Source organism: Eleginops maclovinus, chromosome 4 (genome assembly GCF_036324505.1).
Source record: "Eleginops maclovinus isolate JMC-PN-2008 ecotype Puerto Natales chromosome 4, JC_Emac_rtc_rv5, whole genome shotgun sequence".
NCBI lineage: Eukaryota > Metazoa > Chordata > Actinopteri > Perciformes > Eleginopidae > Eleginops > Eleginops maclovinus.
Window position 1 is genome coordinate 1,769,985 of NC_086352.1, and position 15,088 is coordinate 1,785,072.

Sequence of the window (15,088 nt, forward strand, 5' to 3'; positions counted from 1 at the left end):
AGGGAACGGGAGAGGAAATCATGTGCAGGACTAATCATCCGGAGCCAAATCACATGCAGACTGAGAAACATAAACCTGCTGCCATGTGAGAGCTGTGTGTGAACTCTACAAATCCAGTCAGCAATGCAGGGAAACACACACACACACACACACACACACACACACACACACACACACACACACACACACACACACACACACACACACACACACACACACACACACACACACACACACACACACACACACACAGGTTAAATCATACCTCGGAATGTGAGACGCTTTACTTTAGACGGGAAGGCAGCGAGCATCAATGAGACTGAGTCTAAAGCAAACAGAGGAAACCATAGATGATTATAAAGGCATGCAACACACACACACACACACACACACACACACACACACACACACACACACACACACACACACACACACACACACACACACACACACACACACACACACACACACACACACACACACACACACACACACACTCCAGCTCTCACCCATCAGACCGGAGAAGGCCCCTCTGATCCTGCCCCAGTATCCAGCACTGGGACCCTCACCGCTGGTGTTGGTACTCGGGGGCTTCCTGTGCGGCCCCTCGGAGGACGAGTACCCCGAGCTCTCCACCCCGCTGTGACACCTCTCCTTCAGGTCGGGTGTGGAGGTTAGCCCCGGCCTGCTGGAGCAGCTCAGCCCGGAGTAGAGGCTCCTCTCTGGGGGGACGGAGGGGCACCCAGTGGGGGTCTGACTCCTGGAGGAGGAGGGAGTCAGGGGGGGGCGGGGGGTCACTGTGTTGGAGGAGAGGTAAGGTACCGTCCTCATGGGGGGGTTCGACTCTGTGATCAGGGGGGAGGGGCTCAGGGCTGGAGCGGAGGGACACAGAGAGAAACAGCTGGGAATATAAGGCTTCCTGAATGAATGGAGTTGCATGTCTTTCAAAATAAAAGCCCGACAGAGTTATCGTTCCCTTACAGGAAGCTCAGGATGAGGCACATTATACTGAATCAAATCTGCAGAAAGTAACTGAATCGTTTTGGGAAGCTCGCATTTAGACTTGTTTTCCAAAATAAAATCCCCAGAAATCGACAATTTCGGCTGCTGCCATCAATGCATACTTAATAATAAGCATTGATGTACTGACAGGATGTTATGTCATCATCACTCTTGCACTGACGGGATGTCCAGATATTCTTACCTTCGTACTGGCCTGCAGTGACGGGCGTTTGGGGGCCAACAGAACTCGCATTGCTGTTGGCTCGGGTCGGGGTCCGGGAGGCGGATTTACGGGTCCCCGCCTTCTTCTTAAAAACCCTGACGATAACCAACCGAGATTTCTTATCAGTATATTGTTCCAGATCAGAGCTAATGTCTACATGACGTCAGCACAAACACATTCACGTACTTGACGGGGTTTTCTCGGTAGGAAATGTTCGTCACGCTGCTGGAATCTGATTCCTCGTCCGAGTTGTAGTAGCCGCCGGACACCAGGCGGGAACTCCTACGAGCCATCGCTGAAGAACAGAGAGGAAGACAACGAGACACCAATCCTCATTATTACCAGACATAGCTCCTCAGAGCAGTTTACTCTACAGACTAAAAGAGGCCGTACTCTGCTGTACTGTGATCTATAGGTGCAAGTAAATGGTCTGCAAAGGCTGAAATCCTGGTGTTCCCTACAGAGGGAGTTTCTGTAATGGCAGCTGGTAGTACAGCTAACAGTAACCATGTACGAGTTAAAGCAGCAGCGGCAGTTAAACGCAGTGGTAATGTTTAAAGTATAGTAGTAGTAATAATAGCAGGAAGACAGATGCTCAGTTGGTTAATCTCTACAGTTTGTAATCCTACTAATCTACAACCTGCTGCTCACACACTAACACACACTCATAGAGAACATTTAAAACAAGCATGCAAACAGAAAGAGTTCAGAGAACAAACACAGAGTAGGAATACTGCAGAGACACAAACACAGAGTAGGAATACTGCAGAGACACAAACACAGAGTAGGAATACTGCAGAGACACAAACACAGAGCAGGAATACTGCAGAGAGAAGAACACAGAGTAGGAATACTGCAGAGACACAAACACAGAGTAGGAATACTGCAGAGACACAAACACAGAGCAGGAATACTGCAGAGAGAAGAACACAGAGCAGGAATACTGCAGAGAGAAGAACACAGAGTAGGAATACTGCAGAGACACAAACACAGAGTAGGAATACTGCAGAGACACAAACACAGAGCAGGAATACTGCAGAGACACAAACACAGAGCAGGAATACTGCAGAGACACAAACACAGAGTAGGAATACTGCAGAGACACAAACACAGAGTAGGAATACTGCAGAGACACAAACACAGAGTAGGAATACTGCAGAGACACAAACACAGAGCAGGAATACTGCAGAGAGAAGAACACAGAGCAGGAATACTGCAGAGAGAAGAACACAGAGTAGGAATACTGCAGAGACACAAACACAGAGCAGGAATACTGCAGAGACACAAACACAGAGTAGGAATACTGCAGAGACACAAACACAGAGTAGGAATACTGCAGAGACACAAACACAGAGTAGGAATACTGCAGAGACACAAACACAGAGTAGGAATACTGCAGAGACACAAACACAGAGTAGGAATACTGCAGGGAGAAGAACACAGAGTAGGAATACTGCAGGGAGAAGAACACAGAGTAGGAATACTGCAGGGAGAAGAACACAGAGTAGGAATACTGCAGGGAGAAGAACACAGAGTAGGAATACTGCAGAGAGAAGAACACAGAGTAGGAATACTGCAGGGAGAAGAACACAGAGTAGGAATACTGCAGGGAGAAGACAGAGTAGGAATACTGCAGGGAGACAAACACAGAGTAGGAATACTGCAGGGAGACAAACACAGAGTAGGAATACTGCAGGGAGAAGACAGAGTAGGAATACTGCAGAGAGAAGAACACAGAGTAGGAATACTGCAGGGAGAAGAACACAGAGTAGGAATACTGCAGGGAGAAGACAGAGTAGGAATACTGCAGGGAGACAAACACAGAGTAGGAATACTGCAGGGAGACAAACACAGAGTAGGAATACTGCAGGGAGAAGAACACAGAGTAGGAATACTGCAGAGAGAAGAACACAGAGTAGGAATACTGCAGGGAGAAGAACACAGAGTAGGAATACTGCAGGGAGAAGAACACAGAGTAGGAATACTGCAGAGAGAAGAACACAGAGTAGGAATACTGCAGGGAGACAAACACAGAGTAGGAATACTGCAGGGAGAAGAACACAGAGTAGGAATACTGCAGGGAGAAGAACACAGAGTAGGAATACTGCAGGGAGAAGACAGAGTAGGAATACTGCAGGGAGACAAACACAGAGTAGGAATACTGCAGGGAGACAAACACAGAGTAGGAATACTGCAGGGAGAAGACAGAGTAGGAATACTGCAGAGAGAAGAACACAGAGTAGGAATACTGCAGGGAGAAGAACACAGAGTAGGAATACTGCAGAGAGAACACAGAGTAGGAATACTGCAGGGAGAAGAACACAGAGTAGGAATACTGCAGGGAGAAGAACACAGAGTAGGAATACTGCAGGGAGACAAACACAGAGTTGGAATACTGCAGGGAGACAAACACAGAGTAGGAATACTGCAGGGAGAAGAACACAGAGTAGGAATACTGCAGGGAGAAGAACACAGAGTAGGAATACTGCAGAGACACAAACACAGAGTTGGAATACTGCAGGGAGACAAACACAGAGTAGGAATACTGCAGGGAGAAGAACACAGAGTTGGAATACTGCAGAGAGAACACAGAGTAGGAATACTGCAGGGAGAAGAACACAGAGTAGGAATACTGCAGGGAGAAGAACACAGAGTAGGAATACTGCAGGGAGACAAACACAGAGTTGGAATACTGCAGGGAGACAAACACAGAGTAGGAATACTGCAGGGAGAAGAACACAGAGTAGGAATACTGCAGGGAGAAGAACACAGAGTAGGAATACTGCAGAGACACAAACACAGAGTTGGAATACTGCAGGAGACAGAACACAGAGTAGGAATACTGCAGGGAGAAGAACACAGAGTTGGAATACTGCAGGGAGAAGAACACAGAGTTGGAATACTGCAGGGAGAAGAACACAGAGTAGGAATACTGCAGGGAGAAGAACACAGAGTAGGAATACTGCAGGGAGAAGAACACAGAGTAGGAATACTGCAGGGAGAAGAACACAGAGTAGGAATACTGCAGGGAGAAGAACACAGAGGCATCATACCTCAACGGGGCCACCATGCTGAAAGCAGGGGAAATCTCAAAACGTTTTGAGGAGTTGTGTTCATGTTGTTAACTTTGAGAAATGCAGTTATTATGCAAAATGCATCTTAAGAGGAGCGATGTGATTGGCCGCTGTGTGCAGATGATTAGCATAAACCAGAGCTCACAAGCTTTCATGCTGCCCCCAAAACCTGAGGACCATTACCTCAGCGTGTTCCACAGTGACTTCATTTTAGTGTAGTGCGCACACACACACACACACACACACACACACACACACACACACACACACACACACACACACACACACACACACACACACACACACACACACACACACACACACACACACACACACACACACACACACACGCACACACACACACAATATACTGTAAGCTAAATAAACGAACTTAAGAGGAGCCAAATTCTGCTGATTTGACATGTTGTGGCTTAAGAGCTACAACTGATATCAGGTTGTTTTGTGTCTGCATGTTAAAGAGCATTTCCTTTCCAGTAAAACCTCACAGCACTTTAACTGCATATATGGCCAGTGTTACAGCAGCAGGGCTGTAATGAACATGCATGTTTCTGCAGATTTCCACCCGTTTACGAGACTTTCTCCAGAGATGCTTTTTGTTGCATTACTGTCTGGAGCTTCAGGAGGTCCACATTTCCATTTCCTGCACGCCTGTTACAACAACTACTAACTTATCGTACGATACATGACGTCAATAATATCACACGCATGTTAGTAGACTTCAATCAAACCAACATGTCGATGAACCAGCAATATTTTCCCTCCTTCAGAAGACTTGCACATTAGCAGCATCACTTTGATGTGTGGTATTTACGGTAAATATGACAAACCCGTTCTGACTCTAAGGAGATGGTTAATCCTTAAATAAGGCTTAAATGCGCTCTTTCTTTAATGAAATATTACAGTTTCTTGGTTTTTGAAAGTCTGTACTCGCATTAAAAAGGGGCAATAACTAAAATATCTTATTCAAAATAATAAATACCTTTCTTCTTCCGGACACACGAGTTACCGGGCAGGGTTCGTCTCATGCTCTAGTTTGCAGCTCATCCTCGTTTATTAAATGCACATCACAACATATAAAGAACAATAACATTTTCTTTACATCTTGGATTCTTCTAGCTAAAAAAGAGAAGGCCTTTACAAGTTATATGTCAATCTGACTTGGAAAGACTATCCCTTCCTCCGGTTGTATTTAAGTCCATACTGTCAGAAAGTGCACCAACCTTTAGTAACTTCTTCTTACTGCTGTCTTTACGGCGTATTCTGAATCATACTGCGCCTCCTCTCTATTAAAACACACGTGTCGTCTCAGAAAAATGTACCCGGTTACAGTTTGAGTTTCTGCAGCTTTTAGGTGTCATTAGAAGGAAGCCAGAAGCAGAACATTTCCTATCTGAAGCTACTGCTGAGTGTGAGCAGGAGACAGAAGGGGAAGCTGTGGTCCCAGCATAGAGACAGGAAGTTACACACACACACACACACACACACACACACACACACACACACACACACACACACACACACACACACACACACACACACACACACACACACACACACACACGAAAAGGGCGTATTTCAGCTTAAAGTAATTATCTGATCAGTAAAGACTACGGTGCTCCTGCTCAACTCTGAAGCTGTTTCAACGAAGCGTTCCACATCTGGGTCTGCAGTTTATGAAGCGGGCCATTGGAGACAAATGTTGTCTCGATAATAAAATGAAGGAGGCTTTTGTCCTTGCATAAAGACACTGAACATATTTAAAATGTGTATTGAATATTGTTCTATGTTTCTGTAACTGTAGGAATAGACTCAGTGTACTGTGTTCCCTCACTGCAGGTAAACCAGGGGGTTCTGGTCTGAGGGTGAATATTATTTAAACAGAGGAACCATTAGAACATCTGGATGAATTCATGTTCAAAAAAGTAATCGGATAAAGTACAATTTACGCATGTTCAAAATGCCAGGTCAATAGAACAGACCACTTTAAACCCTTGGATTAGAAAGGCGGCGTTAAAGCGACTGAAGGCTGTTCTGACGCACCGTGTGGTATCAATATATTTGATTGAATAAGAAAGAACTAACTTTAGCGGTGATTTCCCCCACATACAGTATGTTCTTCATGCGTTCCTCTGCAGAATGAAGAGGGTATCTGTATTGTGGTGACAGACCGGTGGTGTGTACATCCCACAGTGTCGACGCTGTAAACAGGTAACAACATCAGGGCATCGCTATGGTTACCAGCACTTTGTTAGAACAAGCGGTGGGGACTCTTACCCCCCCCCCCCACACACACTATCTTCAGAACATTTCTAACAAATGATCTTAATGCAAAGGGGTGGGGACGTCCCCAGCGCTCCCAGTATAAATGGTTGCTACTGACAGTTTACTGTGTTTACTGTAAACATGTCAACACACCGTCATACAGGAAGTGATTATTCTGCAGCTCACAGTCAATCAGACGGGGGTTATTTGGCATGATTAACATCCCTCCTGTCTTTAGAAACAGTGAAAACACCGTGCGTTTATTTTGACTCCTATAACACCACCACGGAGTTTATGGAACATTTGAATCCTTTATCTGATGAGATGATCTGCATGCTAACACCGCCACACAGGTTCAAATAGCTGGAGACAGCTGTGCTGCATCAGATGAAGATGTGCTTTGGTGTGTAATGCTAAATGAACACATTAGGAGTGTAAAAAGCAAATATAAGACTAAGACACACATTCTTTAAAAACTATCATCAAATCACAAAAATAAAAATAAATGTTTACAAGAAATATAAAAATACCACAAATCAGATCCAATACGAGCAGTTAGTGAAATGCATGCGAGTCATTTGTTCCGGGTTAGACTTTTCTTTCAAAATACAAAAGTGATTTCCATTATATCACAGGTGTGGCATCAGGGAGGTTTGCTGCACGTCAATCAGTGTACATGTGCAAGTGTTAATACATCTAAAGTGTGTCCTTATGCATGCAGTCTGTCTGTATGCAGTCTGTCTGTATGCAGTCTGTCTGTATGCAGTCTGTCTGTATGCAGTCTGTCTGTATGCAGTCTGTCTGTATGCAGTCTGTCTGTATGGTTGTATGTATGCAGTCTGTCTGTATGCAGTCTGTCTGTATGCAGTCTGTCTGTATGCAGTCTGTCTGTATTGCATGCAGTCTGTCTGTATGCAGTCTGTCTGTATGTATGTATGCAGTCTGTATGTATGCAGTCTGTATGTATGCAGTCTGTATGTATGCAGTCTGTATGCATGCAGTCTGTATGTATGCAGTCTGTATGCATGCAGTCTGTCTGTATGTATGCAGTCTGTCTGTATGCAGTCTGTCTGTATGCAGTCTGTCTGTATGCAGTCTGTCTGTATGCAGTCTGTCTGTATGAAGTCTGTCTGTATGCATGCAGTCTGTCTGTATGCAGTCTGTCTGTATGTATGTATGCAGTCTGTATGTATGCAGTCTGTATGTATGCAGTCTGTCTGTATGCAGTCTGTCTGTATGCAGTCTGTCTGTATGTATGTATGCAGTCTGTATGTATGCAGTCTGTATGTATGCAGTCTGTCTGTCTGTATGCAGTCTGTCTGTATGCAGTCTGTCTGTATGTATGTATGCAGTCTGTCTGTATGTCTGTATGCAGTCTGTCTGTATGCATGCAGTCTGTATGTATGTATGCAGTCTGTATGTATGTATGCAGTCTGTCTGTATGCAGTCTGTCTGTATGTATGTATGCAGTCTGTCTGTATGTATGTATGCAGTCTGTCTGTATGCAGTCTGTCTGTATGCAGTCTGTCTGTATGTATGCAGTATGTATGTATGCAGTCTGTCTGTATGTATGCAGTCTGTATGCAGTCTGTAGGCAGTCTGTCTGTATGTATGCAGTCTGTATGTATGTATGTATGCAGTCTGTATGCAGTCTGTATGTATGCAGTCTGTCTGTATGTATGCAGTCTGTATGCAGTCTGTAGGCAGTCTGTCTGTATGTATGCAGTCTGTATGTATGTATGTATGCAGTCTGTCTGTATGCAGTCTGTCTGTATGTATGTATGCAGTCTGTCTGTATGCAGTCTGTCTGTATGTATGTATGCAGTCTGTCTGTATGCAGTCTGTCTGTATGCAGTCTGTCTGTATGCAGTCTGTATGTATGCAGTCTGTCTGTATGCAGTCTGTATGTATGCAGTCTGTCTGTATGCAGTCTGTCTGTATGCAGTCTGTCTGTATGCAGTCTGTCTGTATGTATGTATGCAGTCTGTCTGTATGCAGTCTGTCTGTATGTATGTATGCAGTCTGTCTGTCTGTATGCAGTCTGTCTGTATGCAGTCTGTCTGTATGCAGTCTGTATGTATGCAGTCTGTCTGTATGCAGTCTGTATGTATGCAGTCTGTATGTATGCAGTCTGTATGTATGTATGCAGTCTGTCTGTATGCAGTCTGTCTGTAGGCAGTCTGTCTGTATGTATGCAGTCTGTCTGTATGCAGTCTGTCTGTATGTATGCAGTCTGTATGCAGTCTGTATGCAGTCTATGTATGCAGTCTGTCTGTATGTATGCAGTCTGTATGCAGTCTGTAGGCAGTCTGTCTGTATGTATGCAGTCTGTATGTATGCAGTCTGTCTGTATGCAGTCTGTCTGTATGTATGTATGCAGTCTGTCTGTATGCAGTCTGTCTGTATGTATGTATGCAGTCTGTCTGTCTGTATGCAGTCTGTCTGTATGCAGTCTGTCTGTATGCAGTCTGTCTGTATGTCTGTATGTATGCAGTCTGTATGTATGCAGTCTGTATGTATGTATGCAGTCTGTCTGTATGCAGTCTGTCTGTATGCAGTCTGTATGTATGCAGTCTGTATGTATGCAGTCTGTATGTATGCAGTCTGTCTGTCTGCAGTCTGTATGTATGCAGTCTGTATGTATGCAGTCTGTCTGTATGTATGCAGTCTGTATGTATGCAGTCTGTCTGTATGTATGCAGTCTGTAAGTATGCAGTCTGTATGCATGCAGTCTGTAAGTATGTATGCAGTCTGTATGTATGCAGTCTGTCTGTCTGCAGTCTGTATGTATGCAGTCTGTATGTATGCAGTCTGTATGTATGTATGTATGCAGTCTGTCTGTATGTATGCAGTCTGTATGTATGCAGTCTGTCTGTCTGCAGTCTGTATGTATGCAGTCTTTGTATGCAGTCTGTATGTATGCAGTCTGTATGTATGCAGTCTGTATGTATGCAGTCTGTCTGTATGCAGTCTGTCTGTATGCAGTCTGTCTGTCATGCAGTCTGTATGTATGCAGTCTGTTCATGTATGCAGTCTGTATGTATGCAGTCTGTATGTCTGCAGTCTGTATGATGCAGTCTTCTGTATGCATGCAGTCTGTCTGTATGCTATGCAGTCTGTCTGTATGCATGCAGTCTGTCTGTATGATGCAGTCTGTCTGTATGCAGCTGTCTGTATGCATGCAGTCTGTCTGTATGTATGCAGTCTGTCTGTATGCTATGCAGTCTGTCTTGTATGCAGTCTGTATGTATGTATGCAGTCTGTCTGTATGCATGCTGTCTGTATGTATGCATGCTTCTTTCTGTGCAGTTCCTCTTTCTGCCTGTCTGAGTGTGTTTGCATTTTTTATTTTGCATGTTTTGCATATTTGAATGCAGGGAATAAATTCCTTTCTCACACACCATGCCAGCCTAAAATAAATATCAAAGACGGACAGCGGATTAAACTTTGACTCTTCTTATGATTGAGATATTTCAGACCTCAGATCTGAAAGATAGCATTTCATATAAACTGATAGAAACATGAAACCATTTCTAAACAGCAACAGACCGACAGCAGCAAAGGTCACTAATGTGTCGCCGTTTCTGTGGAGAAAACAAACGCTCCCCTTTCACACGATTAGCTTTGCTGTCTCTGGAGAGGCTTTAGCTCCGAGTGGAGAGAAAGAGCAGTTTGTTGGATAAATCCCTCAAATCCTCCGCTCCACTGTAACAGCGTCTCGGAGCAGCTTAGCTCAGCACTTTTCCTCTCAACATCCCCCTCCTCATTAAAGCCGAGGTCACCCTGCACAAAGACACACATCCTTTACCTTCCCTTCTTTGTCTCCTCTTACCTCCCTTCCTCGACTATTCACCCCTCTAAAATCCTGCAGAAATAAGTGTTCCCATTCCACATCAAGCGCTAACATTAGCCTCTTTGTTTCTGGCGGGTCCTGCGTTCCATGTGATCCACATTTAATTCAACAGTTGCACATTCATGCTCCAAATTGTGAAAACACATTTGTATGGGTCGCAAGGCAAGGTGTTTTTGTTGTTCCCCTCTGGGACACTTTGACATCGCAGCACTCTGTGATTCTTTGAGTTGAGATTCCTGCATGTGGACATGTCTGTGAGGTCATGAATATGCAATATGTTTCAGTGGGACAGGAGCAACAGGGGCGGGAAGATGTATTTAATAGTGGAATTAAAGTGAATTCTACTTATCTTGATAATCACAAAAGATCCTTACATGAAATTAACATTTCCCCTGTCCCAAAGTCCCGGCATTGGGGGAACAAAAATCATCAGTAAATACGTCTGACCTAAATCTAATGGCCTTATATTTCAAAATAAAAGGTCCATATTGTCCCATGGAGAGCACCAAGTAAACCCATACTCCAGCCCATCCTCTAGCTGTTCTGAAGCTAAGAGAAGCTCATCCCACTGACTCCAGAAGAGTCAAAATGAAACTCCTCTGAGGCATCTTCAGCGCTCGGCTCACAGGAAGTGAGTTTCACTGTAACCAAACTGAGAGTGAAACCACCTCCTGAACAGGGAGCGGCCTCAGTCATCTCTGTCCTACCTCACTCCTCTAACGGGCTATACACTAAATACATTCTGCAGGGGAATAAACAGGGCTTACTGCAGGGTGATCAGACAGACGCTGGGGGCTCCAAAGCTGTGTAAAACCAAGTAATTAAAGGGGGCCACCCTGCTGATGTTCAGACGTACAGCATATCTGAGTCTCTCCTGGGACATGTCTCCATGCTCTAATGTTCAGAAAGCTCTTCATTTCTCTCACACTGCCTGTGCTGCAGCACCTCTTTTCACCCTCTGTCTGAAACCAGAGCCCAGTCTGCTCTGATTGGGCAGCTGGCTGGCTCTGTTGTGATTGGTTAACAGCTTACAGTTAACAAAGGAGTCCAATTTTAGCCTTTACAGACCATGTACATGCACACAAACCTATAGAACACACTACAGTAAAGGGAACACCCCCTAAATCAGAGTAGGGCCCCTTCAACAATGGCCATCCTCTCAACCATTAAGCCAAACACACAACCACATGAGAGCCCACTGAAGCAGAGTCAGGCTTCAGTACTGCTGAATGTGAAGGTCTGAGGACTGGGATGTAGAGGTGGGGTTGGCTCAGGGCGGGGCACTGTAACTGGTCCAGTATGTGACGACTGACACAGAAGAGCAAGTGACAGAACAAAAGCAATGAGAGGGCTGCACAGAGAGGCATAATGACGGGACGGGCGGGGGGGCACAGGAATGTGTGCGAGAAGCTTCAATCTGAGGGGAAAATGTGGGTTTGAAGCCAGCCCTCTCATGAGTGGAAAAAGCAGTAAGTAAAGTGCGGGTAAAAAAAGCAGAGAGTTATTCCTCAGAACTTTCAGACTGAGGCTCAGAGAAAAGCACTCACACATTCAGAGAGGGTGACTCATCTCAGACTGATGACTGAGCAGGGGGGGCGCTGCTGAGGGCTGCCTTCAGGACAAGTACTCAGCTCTGGTACTGTAGTAAGAGTACAAGTACTCAGCTCTGGTACTGTAGTAAGAGTACAAGTACTCAGCTCTGGTACTGTAGTAAGAGTACAAGTACTCAGATCTTGTACTTGAGTAAAGTAGAAGTACTCAGGTCTTGTACTTGAGTAAAGTAGAAGTACTCAGGTCTTGTACTTGAGTAAAGTAGAAGTACTCAGATCTTGTACTTGAGTAAAGTAGAAGTACTCAGGTCTTGTACTTGAGTAAAGTAGAAGTACTCAGGTCTTGTACTTGAGTAAAGTAGAAGTACTCAGATCTTGTACTTGAGTAAAGTAGAAGTACTCAGGTCTTGTACTTGAGTAAAGTAGAAGTACACAGATCTTGTACCTGAGTAAAGTAGAAGTACTCAGATCTTGTACTTGAGTAAAGTAGAAGTACTCAGGTCTTGTACTTGAGTAAAGTAGAAGTACACAGATCTTGTACTTGAGTAAAGTAGAAGTAGGCCTACTCAGATCTTGTACTTGAGTAAAGTAGAAGTACTCAGATCTTGTACTTGAGTAAAGTAGAAGTACTCAGGTCTTGTACTTGAGTAAAGTAGAAGTAGGCCTACTCAGATCTTGTACTTGAGTAAAGTAGAAGTACTCAGATCTTGGACTTGAGTAAAGTAGAAGTACTCAGATCTTGGACTTGAGTAAAGTAGAAGTACTCAGATCTTGTACCTGAGTAAAGTAGAAGTACTCAGATCTTGTACTTGAGTAAAGTAGAAGTACTCAGGTCTTGTACTTGAGTAAAGTAGAAGTACTCAGATCTTGTACTTGAGTAAAGTAGAAGTACTCAGATCTTGTACTTGAGTAAAGTAGAAGTACTCAGATCTTGTACTTGAGTAAAGTACAAGTACTCAGGTCTTGTACTTGAGTAAAGTAGAAGTACTCAGATCTTGTACTTGAGTAAAGTAGAAGTACTCAGATCTTGTATTTGAGTAAAGTAGAAGTACTCAGGTCTTGTTCTTGAGTAAAGTAGAAGTACCAGAGTGTAGGAATACTCTGTCACAGTGAAAGTATTCTAAATGTTCCTCCAGTGAAAGTAGAAAGTACTCTCCTCTAAATGTACTTAAAGTAGCGACAGTAAAAGTAGTCATTGTCTGATTGGTCCATTTCAGAATAATATCTCTGATATGTTTTATAATGATTGATCATTAAAGTGTTCTCAGAGCTGGTAAAGGTGCAGCTAGTTTGCATGTGTACTGCAGGGTAGCTGCTGGATGTACTGCAGGGTAGCTGCTGGATTTACTGCAGGTGAACTACAGTCTGATTTAAGGGAGATTATATTTACCATCATTAATCAGAATCTGCCTAGCAACTACAGGGATTAGATACATGTAGTGGAGTAAAAGTACACCATTTACCTCTGAATTGTTTAGGAGTAGAAGTACAACATAATACTCAAGTAAAGTACAAGTAAATAATAATAATAATAATAATAATAATAATAATAATAATAATAATAATAATAATAATAATAATAATAATTTATTGTACTTTAAACTACTGGCTAGTTGTGAAATGTGGCTAGTTGTATTAGCTTAGCATAGTACCAACAGTGGCTGTTATCCATCACAGCAGCAGGTGGTTAACTGATAAAGCATCACTCAAAACACATATTAAAATGAACTATTTACACCTGAAAAGTAAAGTTAACAAGTATACACATTAAAGACGAGTAAAACTACTGTGTGAGAAACTTACCTCTGCGTGTTGTGAAGTATTCCTCAGTTTAAGAAATACAAATAAAGAACCAGCAGCAGTCAGCGGGGAGACAGTCAGAATCTGTCCGAAAAAGGTGCTCCTCTTTCGGTTTCAACAGGACCGAGTTCCGCCTATAGAAACATGGTTAAACTCTAAAATAAAGTCCTTTGAAAAGCAACGTTATACTTTGAGGGTGTTTAAACTGATTAAAGTGTGGAGATCTGTGTCATTTCTGCGGTGCAAGTCGGAGGAACAGACGGAGCTCACTGACAGCTCGGTGTCTGATGACAGTTAGAAAGCTAACAACAACACCCAGCAACACTTCCGGTGAGGGTTTTCAAAATAAGAGTCAGCAGCAGAATTCTGAGCCGTGAGCAGAACACATATTTATTAACCTTTCTTTAATTAAAATATTATTGAATATAATTTTTCAGGCCAAAAACTGTTGTTGTTGTTGTGTTAATTATTATTATAAAACACATGTTTATTTTGTATTTTTCTTTATATTTGTATTATCTATATAGGTTTTATCGTTTGCAGAACTTTTGCTTGTATTATTATTATTATTATTATTATTATTATCATTATTATTATTATCATTTTTATTATTATTATCATTATTATTATCATCATTATTATTATTATCATTTTTATTATTGTTATAATTATTTTAAATATTATTATATTTATTATTTTTTATTTTGTGTATTTTTAATATTTGTATTGCCATACATCTAAACTTATGTTCTTATTATATGCAGTAATTTTGCTTTCTCTAAATGTATGTAATGTATGGCAGGAAGTGTTACCCTGCAGAGTCTCCTTTTAATGCTTTTTATTTATTTATTTTTCTCTCTGTAACCCACCATAGCGATGATGTTGTAACTTTGAAACTGTTTCCGGTCTCCTTCTGGTTCATGCCAGAGCACGTGTAAAAAGAACAAAACAAATGGCGCCCTCTAGTCGGGGTCCTCGAAATGCTCTTCCAGCTGCTGCTGTTCAGGCTGCAGGCACACAGTGGAGCCAGCGGTCTGAGAATAACTGCAGCATGTCCTGTACAGACCTGTTATTCACCCTGAATAAAAGGCAAGCAATCAGTTCTTAAGAAGCAAACTAACTCAGAATACCTTAATAATGGAGGTGGTGTGGTGGTGTCGTCTGTGGTCCTGCCTGATGCCCACCTCACTACTTCTCTGATGGCCCCCACAGGATTGCTGACACCTGGATCCATCTTCTTATGCATTCTCCAGCATCTGGCTACCTCTGTTGTAATTGTATTATCTCTTTAATTTAAACACGA

General features: G+C 43.0%; 1 protein-coding gene across 9 annotated transcripts in view; it reads right to left on the reverse strand.

Moving 5' to 3' along the window:
* The window catches only part of LOC134862724 (SUN domain-containing protein 2-like), a 23,592-nt gene extending 9,522 nt beyond the window's left edge, over positions 1-14,070 (reverse strand). For 3 of the 9 annotated variants that reach the window (XM_063880763.1, XM_063880764.1, XM_063880759.1), the window contains exons 1-5: positions 5,541-5,757; positions 1,412-1,520; positions 1,205-1,320; positions 510-872; positions 266-325 (exon numbers count right to left, since the gene is read on the reverse strand). In XM_063880763.1, coding sequence (XP_063736833.1) covers positions 266-325; positions 510-872; positions 1,205-1,320; positions 1,412-1,518 — 646 coding nt within the window. In that variant the 5' untranslated portion in view covers positions 1,519-1,520; positions 5,541-5,757. Of the gene's footprint in view, positions 1-265; positions 326-509; positions 873-1,204; positions 1,321-1,411; positions 1,521-5,540; positions 5,759-13,788 lie in introns of those variants that run through there. The other 6 variants (XM_063880767.1, XM_063880765.1, XM_063880768.1 and 3 more) reach the window with 4 other exon arrangements.
* Between the last annotated feature and the right edge of the window lie 1,018 nt (positions 14,071-15,088).